At 38.7% G+C, this 14,911-nt stretch overlaps 1 protein-coding gene across 3 annotated transcripts; it reads left to right on the forward strand.

Moving 5' to 3' along the window:
- Positions 1 to 378: 378 nt before the first annotated feature.
- Positions 379 to 14,205, forward strand: prkacba (protein kinase, cAMP-dependent, catalytic, beta a). 3 transcript variants are annotated; one of them, XM_005457337.4, is made up of 11 exons: positions 379 to 719; positions 5,184 to 5,192; positions 5,816 to 5,877; positions 6,198 to 6,326; positions 7,643 to 7,741; positions 8,016 to 8,098; positions 8,334 to 8,460; positions 9,088 to 9,183; positions 10,418 to 10,540; positions 11,118 to 11,282; positions 11,412 to 14,205. In XM_005457337.4, the coding sequence occupies exons 1-11, from the start codon at positions 674 to 676 to the stop codon at positions 11,535 to 11,537; spliced, it is 1,065 nt and encodes a 354-aa protein (XP_005457394.1). In that variant the 5' UTR covers positions 379 to 673; the 3' UTR covers positions 11,538 to 14,205. The 3 variants fall into 3 exon arrangements, with proteins under 3 accessions (XP_005457394.1, XP_003452628.1, XP_003452629.1); XM_003452580.5 differs by lacking the exon at positions 5,184 to 5,192 and having other exon boundaries at positions 380 to 719; XM_003452581.5 differs by lacking the exons at positions 379 to 719; positions 5,184 to 5,192 and adding an exon at positions 4,069 to 4,299.
- Positions 14,206 to 14,911: the final 706 nt, after the last annotated feature.

Consider the following 14,911-nt stretch of genomic DNA (forward strand, 5'->3'; position numbering starts at 1 on the left):
GACATCTGTATTTTGCAAGCAGCTTTATTTTTGTTATATCAGCTTAGATTTATATGTGTGTGTTTATCCTTCAAAACGTGCTTTAACTTTTAAAGTTTTGGCATTTAAACTTTTGTTAAATGCCAAGAAATGGCACAGTGGCCATCAGGTCAAAGGCCATATTAAATCTTTTTATGAAAACATTAACTTAAAAGACGTTTCTATTGAAGAGGTGAAACGCGAAAAAGAAAATATAGTCAAATATACCAATAAAAACAAGAGCCACACAAAGCAACACATTAGGTTACAGCAGTTTTACATAATCAGTGTAATGCAGATATAAGTCCACTATTTCTGACTGGTACCTGAAGGCAACATTGCACCGAGCAAACCTTGCCGGGGTATTCCCATATGACCTGAACGCAGCACAAAACGACAGCAGTCAGAGGTGAAAAGTCTGGATCATGTTGTCATTCCAGCGGAGGCATACTTGAATGACAAAAGGACCTTGATCAATAAGGCGGTTAGCAGAGCACATCGAAGTTCTGTCCACAAAGGGAAGACATTGATGTCGTTTTCAACCAGCCAGCTAGCAAAAGCTGAAATTTGTTAGCTAGCTAACGGAGTACCCCCCGTTAGCTAACCGCCACCATCATCGCTCCTAGCCAGCTGTGGATCGCCCTGTCTTCCTACCATGGGAAACGCAGCAACTGCCAAGAAAGGCAATGAACAAGAAAGCGGTGAGCACCTGGAAAGCATCCAGCTGGCCTCGCAGCCATTTAACATTAGTTATTGTACAGTGTGAGCTTGCTTATAAAAGTGAGTGGAGATCAGCCTTTAGCAGTTGTCCAGTGTTAGCGGGAGACTACAGTAATATGGTTTGCAGAGAAGAACCATCTTTGGTAGGGGAGTTTATAAGGTGTGTTTGCTGTCTCGTAATGATTCGTGTTTGCTTACCTCAGCGGAAAACGGTGCTACAGTTTTTACAGTCAACTAATTATTGAGAAGGATAATCAAGGATGTGGTAGTGTGATCCTCAGCATCATATTCTTTGGTTATCCAGATCAGCCTGTGTTAAAGACAGCATCTCAGACTAAACTGTGTTAAGGCTATACACTATAACACTATAACGATAAAATAAAATGACAAAGCATCGTTTGCAGTTTCCAAAGGGCTAATATCGCGTGTGTAGAGCCAGATAACATCAGCAAACATTTGTTTCCACTGAAGCTGCAGAACAAGGCCTGGTCAGTGCTAACAACAGGTATCTGATAACCACTAACTCACAAGCTGACCAGAATGCTGCTTGATGTGGTTAAACCAGATTAATGGTCGTGTAATAAAACATGTAGTTGCTTTGTTTTCCACACAGTGGCTGCATAAAAAGAAATGACACTGTCTTTCCCACCTGGTTAACACTGATGTGCCAAGTCAGCTGTCAACAAGTCTGCTGTAAATTAAAGCGTTAATGCCTCTGATCACTGCTTTCTTCTAGTGATATAAAAGTGTTGTCCTCATACTGTAACATCCAAAAACATAGCAAAATCATAGTCAAACTGCGACTACTGGACAGGAATTTTTGCAACCTAAAGCACTCTATTAATCACTCGAAAGACGTAGCCAGAAGGCACTCTGTTGTGTTTGTGAGTAGTGACCAGCCTAATCCATTAAACTGTGCCATTCCAAGTGGTCTGTCTGGAGAGCACTGTTCTTGACCTGCTTTCTGTTTGGCACTAGTTCACACAGTCTTAGCGACTCATGAGACCTGTAGTTTCTGCAGGGAGGGGTTTGGGGTTGAGTAGAATAACACTGTGATGAAAAAAGAAACTTAACACACTGTTATTCTGTCTTCTCTAGATTTCTGTTCAAATATTACACATTAAATTAAATTTATCAATACTGGATTTATAGGTACAGAAAAAAAAAAGTTTTGCTATCAGCATGTTGGTCAGTATGGTTCCCACATATACATATACAGATGTGGTCAGGTGTTTACATCCTCTCATCATGGAGGTGAAAATCATGGCAATTTGGGGCTTTTGATGATTTCTTTGAACTGTTTTTTTCCAAGGTGGAATGATTGTATGGCACACATCTTTAATGACTTTAAAAGCAAGAATTGGATCAAAAGTTTGAATGATATTTTCTTTAATCCACACAGGGTCAAAAGTAAGCATACCAAATATATATATGCACTGACTTTTAGAAAGTGTAAATGGTAACTGTTTTTTATATAGCGCTTTCCTACTCTATCTGAGCACTCAAAGCACTTGCCTCATTCATCCATTCACACCCATTCACTCAAGCGTTTTTTGCCATGCTTTTTCTATATAAGTGCTTTCTATCTAACATTCATACTCCAATGGACGCATCAGAGCAACCCTTGGTTAGTATTTTGCCCAAGGATATTTGGCATGCAGGCTGTGGCAGCCAGGGATCACACCAGCAACCTTTCAATTAGCAGATCAGTACCTCTCTTTGCCAGCATTTAAAAGAATTTGTTTGTCAGTACTTATTGGGATTGACCAATACTCAGAGCAACGGGAAAATCCAAGGAACTCAGTGCAAATCTAAGATTGAAAGTTGTATTTGTACAAAAGCTGAGAAGGTATCTAAACCAGATACAGGTTTTAAGATAATCAGTTCAAACAGCTGTATGAAATTACAAGTTAATTGGATGTGTCACCACTCTGCCAAGGTCAGAAAGAATACCCAAATTTTCACCCGCAGATGAACCACCAAGGCTCAGCCCTGTCATGAATTGGAAACTGCTGGAACACTTGTGTCACTGTCTGCAATGAAGCAAGTCTTATAGTGCCATGGAGAGAGGCTGAACTGCTACTAGTGGTACTGGTACATTTCATAAAGAAGGAGGACTACCTCCAAATTTGTCAACGTCACCTCAAACTGCTAGATGTTTGAAACCTGGACACAGCTGCATATTCCAATAGGACAATGATCCAAAACACATCAGAACTGGTTTTGGAATGGATAGAGAGGGCTAACATTTAACTTCTGCAATAGCCTTTCCAAAAGACCTGACCTCAACCCTACTGGGTCTGTGCCAAATCACCAACCAATTTTAACAAACTCTATCAACTCTCCCAAGAAGAGTGGTCAAATACAAGAATTACGCCACAGTCTTGCTGATTGCTACCAAAGCCAGTTGGCCATAGTGCAACTTGGAACATTTAACCAAATAATTGTGACTTGTGATCAGAGAAAATCCAAAATAGATTTTAAAGTCACTAAAGATGACAATAATTTCTCCCTAGAAACAGGACAGCTCAAAGAAATCATTAAACGGCCAGAAATACCATGGCATTTATGCCCATGATGAGTGTATGTAAAAGTCTGACCACTACTGTATACTTTGCAAGTGATTATAAAAAAGACAAAAGGATAAGATCATTGTTTTATTACTTCCCAACAGCAGTATATTTGAGAAAATACTTTGCAACTAACCATAAAGATAGCAGTTGATTGCACACTAACATCTGCTCTGCTGTGATAATACTGTGTGCTGCAGATAGTGCTGAAAGTATTGTAAACAACAGAGTCGGAGCTGTTCTGCAGGACAAGCTACGTGATCACTACATTCTACATTGCTTTCTTAAGTTCCCTATTACCAAATATCAAACAACATCAAGATTTCCTCGATTAAGAATGGACTTTTGGTCGGCAACTATGTGAACACCAGTATATATGTGATATGTGCCATTTTGTTATTGCAAATAAGAAAGCTCTTTAAAAACTGCATTGTAAAGCATAACCACCAGAGAGCACAATAAGCCAGAGATAACTTCTCTTTCATGTATTTAGTGGGTGTAACAGGCGATGTCTTATCAGTCGTCTAAATTAACCCGCTGCACTGTGGTTTTGACAGGACTTTGCAACTCTTGTGCATGCTATTTTAATTTTGTATATCTTTATCAAACCAATGTTATCTCTTTTAAGTGAGATAAAAGAAAATGCCTAAATGAGTCTGCACAGAATTACTGGACATGCAGTTGGCCATTGAAACTGAAGCAGAGTACTTGAACAGGAAGCTTAACTTTATGTGGTTAGCCAAGCATTGCAGAGCCTTTGAGCACATACAGGAAGTACCATCGATGCTCTGTCTCAAAACGTACTCACTTTGCCTGTGAGCCATCTTACTCACACACCAAAATATTTGCCTCAAAATGGCCCAGGGAAAGGATCAATCCTTCGCCAGCCGTTTTTTTAACAAATACAAAAGTAAAGGTAGCCAAGAGCACAGAGTACAGGAGAGCGACGTGCCTCATATCTCTGAGTTCACCATCATGTGGGATAAGTGCAGTAAGTGCAGTTCATTGCTTTACTCTTAAATTTGCCCGCCACTTCTTGGGTTTCAGGTTTGCGTTTTCTACCTTTATATTTACGTAGAAACACTTATTAAATCAACCGAATTCTGTATAAATTGCATTGTTTCAAATTGTTTTTTGGCATGCCTCTATTTTTGTCATTTGCAAGAAGCTGCCTAGTTTCATTACTGCTTTTAACTATTTAGAGGTACCTTAACCATCAATTTAACAGTCTATATTTGCTCACTGTTTTAGATCTGCCAGAGAAGGCATAACGCTTTGTAGTGCAGCCCATTTGTGGTGCTTCAGCTGCTTACATTGTCTTAATATCTGTGTCTTGTCATCGTGTACCGTTTTGCAAGACAGAAATGCATTTTATGTAAACCTTTACAATGTCTCTTCAATCAGTGTTGTCTTTTGTTCTTCACAGACCAGAGAAAGCCTCTAAAAGATAGAAAGAGTTTGATTTAATTGCTGAATACAGTCTACTGTTAAAAACAGACTGTGGGTTAAAATAGCTACTTGTTGCTCAATTGTTAAAAAAAAAGAAAAAGAAAAGACTATTTACTTGATGTTGCACAATAAGACGTAAACTTCCTTAAATATTTTAGCTGACGTTTTCAGAGACGATAAAGGAAGTCACCAAACCAAAATAATCACATTACTTCAATGTAGAACAATTTTATTAGTTTTAAATTTAGTCTGGCCGTAGGGTTTGCCTTACGTTGTCCTCTCCGTTATCATTTTGTTGTGTGAATCTAAAATGTGTTTTACATTATTTTCTTTCAAGACTTCATAAATGCTTCTTCCTCTCTTTCTCTTCTCCATCATTTCCATCCATGTGGATGAATGTTCCTGCAAACCCTTGGTGAACTGTAGAGACTTTTGGTATGCTCATTTTTCCATGAGGCGTCCCGAGTCAAAGAGTGAAAGTTTGTTGTCTCACTTCCAATCAAACGCAGCCTTGACTGTATAGATTTAAATTGGTAGCAACATACCAAAGTGTACCAGCGCTTATACTTTAGGCACCATCTAATGGCTCTTTGACTTTGGAAAGCTCATGTCTGCAGTGACTTTCACAATACGCTGTCTTTCTGTGGCTTGCTCTGTGGTCTCAGATCTGTTCTGCATTTTGTCTGTCTCACTACCTTTACCCCCACCTCCTTCTGAAAGAGATGCAGAATAGCTTGCCTTGAAATTGGCCAACTTGTAAAGTCCTCAGAGCTCTTTGCATCACTTTATGAATTAAAATGTCCTGCTAAGGTGTGTGGTTTGAGGGTCTTGGGTTGTTTTTTTTAATAGAAATATTTTTTCCTCTTTTGTCAAGTATGACATTTCCTCCCTGGTACTTGACATTTGCTTGACCTTGCCTTGATTGTGTGAACTGCCCTTGTTTGTTTTTCTTGAACATGTTAAACTATCCCAGTTTGTTTTCCTGAGCATGTGCACTGACCTTGTCCGCTTATCTAAACTCTAATTCTAATTATCAAAACTGATCTTTTCTTTTATAGTGAAAGAGTTCTTAGCTAAAGCCAAAGAAGACTTCTTAAGAAAATGGGAGTGTCCACCACAGGTAGGTTGTTTTTTAAGGGTACTGTATAAAATTCTTGTACTTTAATTTCTCTGATTAGTACACTTGGTACACTTTTTTTTCTTCTTTTGAGTGAAAATGTGAGATTCAGTAGTGCCTAGTCATTTCCTTCTTGTTGACTTGAATGCTGGCTGATTGCATAATTGTGTCAGAGGCATGTGCTTCAAAAACATTTCCATTAAGCTCGTGTTTTTGAGCTACAGTGCATGAAGATAAACAGCTAGTGGCTTCCATAAGTACACATAGCTTAACATTTGCTAGTGTTTGTTGTTTTCCTACCACTGATAATGTGTTTCCTTTAGTGCACAACAAGCCTGGATGACTTTGAAAGGTTCAAGACCCTGGGGACTGGATCATTTGGACGAGTAATGCTCGTGAAACATAAAGCAACGAACCAGTTCTATGCCATGAAGATCCTGGACAAACAAAAGGTAAGTGAATGGCTTGAATTTACATCCATAAGAGGTGTTGGTGTTGTAAACTGCAAAGATGTCCTACATGAGTGTAGATGTTGTGTTTCTCATAAAAGGAAATGGAACGTTTCCTCTCAGCACTAACATTATGTTTTTGAAAACCTCAAAGGCGCTTCACGCCGGAGTTTCGATCTTTAAATACTGATGTGAAAGTGTTAGAGGCAGATTGGCTTGCCGGTAGTGCTTTGCTCACGTAGCAACCTCGTGTTCCCTTGAATTTCGCCATCAGCTCAAGAGGTGAACCTGTCTAGCTTTTGGTTTCGCTCAACACTTATAACCACAGCATTCACACCTTTTTTCCACTGTATGGATGTTATTGTTTGTTTCTGCAGCCATTACTTTCCACTAATGTACAGCATGCAACTATACTGTCAAAAACATAAACTGTATATCCTCTAAATGTCCTGCTGAGCGATGTCTCACAGTTTGTTTGGGTTAGTATGCTTGATGAAGCTTGATGTCTCAGACTTAAGAGTAAGCTTATAACCAAAAGCATTTTCTACTTTCAGCTTTTGGCTGCATAGCTTGTGGTGTGCACAGTGTCACTGGGCAGCGGTTTCTGCAAGGTTTTGTGCATCAAAGCTCGTGTTAAATAGATTTTTTATCTTTCGACTGCGTGACCACGCAGCAATAACAGGACTTAAACACCACAGGAAGTCCTTAGTGATGGATTATCTATCTCGAATTGAATAGTTTGATTTTAATCCCTCACCAAAATTTACTCTAAACTGTGTGGAGAGTCACGGAAACGCAGTTAAAAAATAAGAAAATGCAACACATTTGAAACTGCTTAGTCATACCTGCGGTAAAACATGGAAAAAAACAAGAGGGCACTTCAAAGAGTTATTAACATCGCCCGGAAAATCATCGGCCACCCCTTTCCCTCGATAAAGGACCTCTACAGCACCTGCTGTCTCAAATGGCTACACAGCATCGTGCTGGTCTGAGGAACACCCGGGACACTGGGCGTTTTATCTGCTGCCCTCTGAGAGATTTGGGGCGCTGAGGTCACAGACAAATAAACTCAGGGACAGCTTTTACGACTCTGATCATTGCTAATGCCGGACGTGATCTGATTAGCTATTTTCTTATGCTTATGTCTCTGCACACACATTTCATTTTTACACTTATTGTATATATTGTATTCTGTACGTATGTTATTTATTGTGATTACTGCTTGCCTTTATTTTAGCACGAGTGTGGGACAGCACTCCAATTTTGTTGGAATAATTTTTTTGTTTATGTGTCTGCCGTTTTTCTTTTTTCCCCTTTAGGTGGTGAAATTGAAGCAGATAGAACACACACTAAATGAAAAAAAAATATTACAGGCCGTCTCATTCCCCTTCCTCGTCAGACTGGTGTATGCTTTCAAGGTAAGGACAAAACAAAGGTGTAAAGATGCTTGTATTTGTTCCAGACAGTTAATCCTGTCGGTTAATTGGCCGACATGTCGTCATCACATTTAGATTAAATACCAAGCCCCCTGGTTGCTTTTGTCCTGTGACACAAGATGACTGAGTCCCAACAGCAGAAACTTAACTTTAAACTGCACATATGGTTATTCTCTCGTCCTAATGTCCTTATTTTCTGATATTCATATATACATATATATATATATATATATATATATGTCCTTTTAATTAACAGGACAACTCAAACCTCTACATGGTAATGGAATATGTTCCTGGTGGAGAGATGTTCTCACACCTCAGACGCACTGGGAGGTTCAGGTATTATACACATAATTATTGTTATTGTTTGGTTGTTTTTGTTTGCGATTGCTGTTGTAGCCACAAATAGCTGAACAAAAGCAATTGCAGGTGTTCTGTTTTGGTCTGTCAGTGCTATAAATGAATTGGAAACCAACACCTATATAGTGTTTGACTGAGTTTTCTTTCATTCAGAAGAGACTTTAGTTCCTCCATATTTTCCACCAGTATCTGACTGTCTGTTTCCTTCTTTCAGTGAACACCATGCACGATTTTATGCAGCTCAGATAGTGCTCACCTTTGAGTACCTTCACTCCTTAGACCTCATCTACAGAGACCTGAAGCCTGAAAACCTGCTCATAGACCAACATGGGTATATCCAGGTATATAGTCAATGTAAAGAAATAAAAGTAAACTGAGTGGAAAGGCATCAGCAAATCAGAAACACTGTGTTAATAAGACAACCTGGGGGCTGAACCCTTCAGATGTTAGTTTATAGCTGGACAAAACTGAAGGAAGATACATTTCAAAGACTTTAGTTGACATTGTTCTGTGTTTGCAGTCAGTCTAAAATCAGACCTGAGAAAGCAGGTTGTGACATGTACGTGCTCGATGTTGTCTCTAAAATAACGTTCTATACTGCGCTATACCTTTAAGTCATATTAGCCTAAATTATTTTAAATAAACTGAAACTGTCACTAGATTAAAAGCCATGATAAAAAATCTATTACACCAAAACTAATATGCCAATCTGAAATGTTAGTTCGAGTGGTAAACTCTGCGTTGTAATCTGGTTAAACAGTTTTCAGAAACCACAGTTCTCACAGGTACTCTATGTAGTTCAGTGGGTTTTGATTTAGTGCGTTTCTGCTTGTGAAAGTAACATTTGTGTCTGTCAGTCCTGTGATAGTTCAGTCAAGAGCATATGAACCTGCACTGTTATAGTCCTGCATCATTACCTTTATGTATTTATTCTTCTTATAACAGTTTTGTTGTTGTTTTTATCTCAGGTCACAGACTTTGGCTTTGCCAAAAGAGTAAAAGGCAGGACTTGGACATTGTGTGGAACTCCTGAGTATCTGGCTCCAGAGATCATCCTCAGCAAGGTGAGGCTTCATACGCAGTTAGCCCATCTTACCATGTTTGAATGTCCGGCTGGAGGGTACTGGGACAGTAAGGCTGCTTTAGCACTTTTTTTGTGGAAGACGGTGATGATTCAGTTTGTGTGCTGACTTTTGTAAACAGATCCACATTTATATTGAATCAATAATCATTTAAAAATTCAAACAAACAGCTAATTGATCTCACTGCAGTTAAGCACATTTTTCACTGGTAGCCTTTGACACCGAGTGTCAGCTGATGTCTTTGCTTACAGATTTGAGTCAGTGCTGAGGTTAAATTATTCTCTGTCCCATATAACTACGGGATATTAATACATCAGGATATGATCCTTATATTAGTCATGAGATGTAGATCTAGAGGCCCACAAAGTAAACCGTGGACAGAGTTTTTCCAGTACTGTCTTTGTTTTGTTTAAAGTTCATTCTGCTGTAGCACAGAGGCTTTACAACAACGTGCCACTGTCCTGATCTTTATCTGTCTCACATTCTTCAATATCGCTTCATATGTTTTGAAACGGGGACACTGAAGCTTCTCTCCTCGGGGACTGTTTTTGCAAAAAGAGCTTAAGATGGTTAAACATAAATAGATAAAATAAATAAATAGTAAATTCCCCATTAATTATCTTTCTTTGAAGTCATTTATTTAAAAAAAAAAAAACACTAATGGAATTAATCAACATTGGCATTACACGTTATAATTAATAAAAAGAGAGTCTGAGAGTCCATTTTAACAAAAATGTTCTTGAATTAAATATTAAGTATCTGGTCCGGGTCTATAGAGGCCATTCAGGCCTTAGCAGACCCCCTATTAGGTCTTTCAGGTAGTTTTTTTGCTACTGGCTCAAAGAAAGTCAGCTTGTTCCCATTAATGTTCAGCGGACATGTGAACTCTGGCTTTAAAACAAAAAGTCTGACAGAGAGTAGATTATATCATCAGAGGCATCAGTAGAAACATCAGACTAGATAGAAATGACTTTACTATTACTTTGTACTTGGATAAGTGAGTACAGAGGGTGGTCAGTTAAGAGATGCCCCTTATCCTTGAGATCAAAATTGCAAACACTGCCCCCTGTGTTGGGCTTCTTTAGCTCTCTGAATAAAAGATGAGTCGGACTATCTTCAAAATTTGTGATAATTACTGTTACTTTTGCCTTCCTAATTTAAAAATAGACCAAGAAAAGTCTTTGAAATTTGATGAAACTTTTTTTTTTTCTTTCAGGGCTACAACAAAGCTGTGGACTGGTGGGCTCTTGGAGTTCTTATCTACGAGATGGCTGCTGGTTACCCTCCTTTTTTCGCTGATCAGCCTATCCAGATTTATGAAAAAATTGTTTCTGGCAAGGTATCCAAAGATAAGCAGGAGCGATGTTTCAGCTTTAATTATTTCCAATGTTAAAATGCTCTGATATTAGTTGGTGAAGTTGAGTTTAGACATCTGGGGTCAACCATCCCAAATGCACAAGAGAGGTGAAGAAGAGAGTGCAGGCAGGGTGAACTGGGTGGAGACGAGTGTCGGGGGTGATTTGTGACAGAAGGATAGCAACAAGAGTGAAAGTTTACAGATGGTAGTGGTGTTGTGATGTGTGGCTTGGAGGCAGTGGCACAAGAGGTGGAACTCTGGGTGGCAGAGTTGAAGATGCTCAGACTTTCAGTGGGAGTGACCAAGATGGACAAGATTAGAAAAGAGCAGAGGGACAGCACAGGCTGAGTGGTTTGGAGACAACGTTAGAGAGGCAAGAAGGAGATGGTTGAACATGGAGCTGCTGGGCCAGAGTAAGATCTCAGAGAAGATTCATTCATTTAGTGCTTTTAGCTGTTTTATTTCAGCGTAATAAGCAAAACAGTGAAAGTGCTTTTCTGCAATTTGTGTTTCATAACCCACATCTTTTATTCATTTATGTATTTTTGCAATTCTGCAGGTTCGATTTCCCTCTCACTTTAGCTCCGACCTCAAGGATCTGCTGAGGAACCTGCTTCAGGTTGACCTGACAAAGAGATTTGGGAACCTGAAGAATGGTGTCAATGACATAAAGAATCACAAGTGGTTCTCCACAACAGACTGGATTGCCATCTATGAGCGAAAGGTTGGTGTTTATTTTTTTTTCCCCCAGGGAAATTAATCAATGTGTTGCTCGTGCTTCCTTTTTGGATCAAGAGACGTGATGTGGCTCATATTAAAATGAAAATTCATATATATCCTCCTAAATTCTCAGGTTGAAGCTCCCTTCTTGCCAAAGTGCAGAGGACCAGGAGACACAAGCAACTTTGATGACTATGAAGAGGAGGAGATCCGTGTATCGCAAACAGAAAAGTGTGCAAAAGAGTTTGCTGACTTCTAGTGAACGAGCAAGAGTCCCAATCAGGGCTCTTGTGTTTCGGGATATTTGCACTCCGATGAGGGTTAAGATGGAACTGAGGCCATCACGTGCTCAAAACAAATGCCTAGTTCCTTCAGTCCACACAGCCGAATGAGCTCCTTTTTTTGCCATGATCCTGCGTGCTGTTAGCACTAATCTATACACAGGCACATTATGCAGACCCCCCTCGTGCTGCAACACAGAGTACTAGACCACGTTCCCGTTGTGTTTCTTATTTTTTTACCTTGTTTTCGATGTTTGCCACTGTTAAGTGTCCTGTCCTCCCTTATTTAAGTTCTTATTTGAGAAGCAACTTGAAGACGAATATTAATCTTACTTTGAAGCAGCTAGCTGGTGTTGCACATGATGTGATTTTTAGGCTTTTGGATAACTAAGGGACACTTTTGGGCGTTTTGGGCGGAGCGTTTAAACTCCTGATATCACATTGGCTGTTATGCGTTTTCTGTTACATGCCTTAGTTTCCTGTAGGATTCAGTTTAGTATTCCTTAATCAGAAACACTGAAAGTTAACCTAAAGCTAAAGCCAGGATTTGAAAAGAGACGGCGCCTCCCGCTGCTGCTCTCCATCTCCGTCCGAAGCCCCTCCCATCAGCCGAGCACAGGCTGCAAATGCAAACTTTTGGCTTCACACAACATCCAAACCCATCTCTACAAGGTGAAAGTTAGATTTCTAACCCACGGCACCGGTTTGTCTTTATTTCTGTGCTGATGTTCTCCTTCCTTTTTATACCACTTCACCTGATGTAGTTTGAAAGACCTGTGATAGGCCAGAGTCTCCCGTCACGTGTCACGTTTTGAGTGGGCTTTAGAGGCCTAGTGGAGATGCAGCAATAAAGCTCCCTCTAAGATCATTTGAAGCTAAATATGATGAACGGTTAATATTAATTTTTTCCATTTCTTTTTTTTGCCCCAAAAAATGCCAAAAACATGTTGCCTAGCCCAGCTTTAAATATTAATCATTATTTATCACTCTGTTGCCCTCGAGACCTGAAATTGTGTATTTGTGCAGATAGATGTATGATTTTATTTCTTTAAAGACTCTGTTTCCTTAGGGCATGACCACAATTCAATGAAGGGAAAGAAACGGTGATGGCTTCTTGACGTTTCTCAGTTTTGGCACGCTCGAAGAAGCGGATCAATATTGACAAGTATTATTATGAAGCAGAAACTTGTCAGTGTTGTGCTAGCTGATCAATCTGTAGCAACGTTTATCCATATCTGGTCGCAGGACATTTCCGTTTTACCTCAGTCTTGGTGTGATATTAGCATAATGGAATGAAGTAATATATTTTTTCTGGTACAACTATGTTAGCGAAGAAGGGGAACTGAGAAAATTTGAGTATATCACTGTGCACAACACAACATTTACATGATTTGTTTTATACATTAGTGCGTTTTTCAGTAATTGAAAGGTCAGGTGGTTATATTTTCTTGAGGTTTTATCATGACAGGGAAGCAGTGTTGGTCACATTTAGATTGCTGTTTGGGTTTTTTTGTCTTTAAACTGCTGTGTTTTGAGCAGAACAATCGCAAGACGTTGTGTACCTGCCATATTTGTTTGTCATTTTTTTATGTTTGTATAGACGTGTCACAACAACCCGATAACACCCTAAAAAATGTTCCCACTTTTTCATTTCTTTGTTACCTTATAAATTGTTTCATAGCCTCAGACATTCATAGAGTAAACAAGTAAATTGGATATGGGTTAAGAAAGAAAGAAACCTTCACAAACTGTGAAGAGAAAACTGAAATATCATCACCTTAAAGTATTAATTAAACTCGGCCACGCTTGATGCTCTTTTTCGCTCTTTTCTTTTTTTTTCTCCATCAGTAACACAGCTGACAGAAATAATAGTTTTCAAAGGAAATAAGCTCATAAGACTCAAAAATATTTTTTATGTGAGTTACTCCTGTTAATTTATTGTTTATTCATATTTTATAAGGTTTTATGAGCAACTTTCATGACCCATTAATTCTCACACATTCTCTTTCCCAGCCGCTACGTAAAAAACAAACAACTCTCCGGTTACAGGTTAATGTATCTAAAGGATTTTTCTTTCATCCAGACATCAGAAACGTTCTTTTCATTTTGTGAACAGAGGTTTGTCTCTGCTGTCCACACGAATGTCAGAGTTTGAGCTCGTTTTTAACGGTTTGATCCTCACAGCTGTGCGAAAATCGAGTTTTAGATTTCACACTGTCAGGAATAGCAGTGCACTGTTGACAGTGTTTCACTTTATGTCCCTTAAGTCTTGAGAAGCTTCGTCATAATTTGACAGGACGCTCAAGTATTTGTATGCGAGGAAAATGCAACTGAATCAAGTTCAACAATCATAGAAACCAAATGTGAAAAAGGTTTGCAGACTGAATGCTATTTTGTAGCATTTTCTACATAAATATTGGCTACATGTGAACTGAACCTTTTATTTTATTGTTTGAGCCTAGCATGTGACATTTTTTATTTACCCTTGTTTTCATTTCCAAGACAGAACTGTTTCGTATGCTATTTTATTTATATTTAGAGATAATGAATAAACACTGAAATGTTTAAACGTCTATAGTTCTCATATAAAAGACTCCAAATGTTTTATTTGCAAGTGTTACAAACAGTGAAAATACTGAAAAGTTTTATCTGTGTAACTTTTTATTTGCCCTGTTAAGACTTGCGTTTATGTACACTGACACCTCAAATGCCTATTTAAAATTATAGCCTTTTGATTTGAACTTATTTGTTTTCATTTCCTTTACTTTAAAAAAAATCTTTCTTTTGACAATCCTTTAAAAACAGATTTACCAAAAAAGATCCAACAATTTTTGTTCTCCCCACTTTGAAGTCTGGACAGGATTTAATGATAAGATCCAGAACAAACATTCAAACAGGACTTTGAAAAGCACAGTCCCAAACAGCCTGTGTGTGTGTGTGTGTGTGTGTGTGTGTGTGTGTGTGTGCAAATCTTCCCAGAAACTGTGTAGGAAATCCACATCTCTCCATATCTGTATCTCCGTATCCTTTATTTCCCAATCTGTGTAATCTTTGTCAGATTTCATGTAAATGATGGCACTTTTTCCCTGAACCACCTCACACTCCTGACTGCAGGAAATCCGTTTATGAGTTCTCTGTAGCTAGTCACATGTGCCAGTATGGGATCAATAATCTGAAATGTGTCTCTATTTAGTTTGTGGAATTTTTGCACATCATTTAGACGGCTGACACGTTTTTTGTTTTTTTGTTTTTTTGTTTTTTTGTTTTCCCAGTCATATATATTTGTGTTTGCAAGGGGAGTATACTTTGCTGTAGCAGATTTTATGTAACAAAGAATATGTCACAATAATAA

The sequence above is a fragment of the Oreochromis niloticus genome, linkage group LG15 (assembly GCF_001858045.2).
Source record: "Oreochromis niloticus isolate F11D_XX linkage group LG15, O_niloticus_UMD_NMBU, whole genome shotgun sequence".
In the NCBI taxonomy this organism is placed as follows: Eukaryota; Metazoa; Chordata; class Actinopteri; order Cichliformes; family Cichlidae; genus Oreochromis; species Oreochromis niloticus.

Coding starts and splice junctions, on each gene's coding strand:
- prkacba (XM_003452581.5), top strand. CDS start 4,164: ATGGCCCAGGGAAAGGATCAATCCTTCGCCAGCCGTTTTTTTAACAAA. Junction 4,300..5,815: donor CATCATGTGGGATAAGTGCA/GTAAGTGCAGTT, acceptor TTTCTTTTATAG/TGAAAGAGTTCTTAGCTAAA. Junction 8,099..8,333: donor AGACGCACTGGGAGGTTCAG/GTATTATACACA, acceptor TCCTTCTTTCAG/TGAACACCATGCACGATTTT.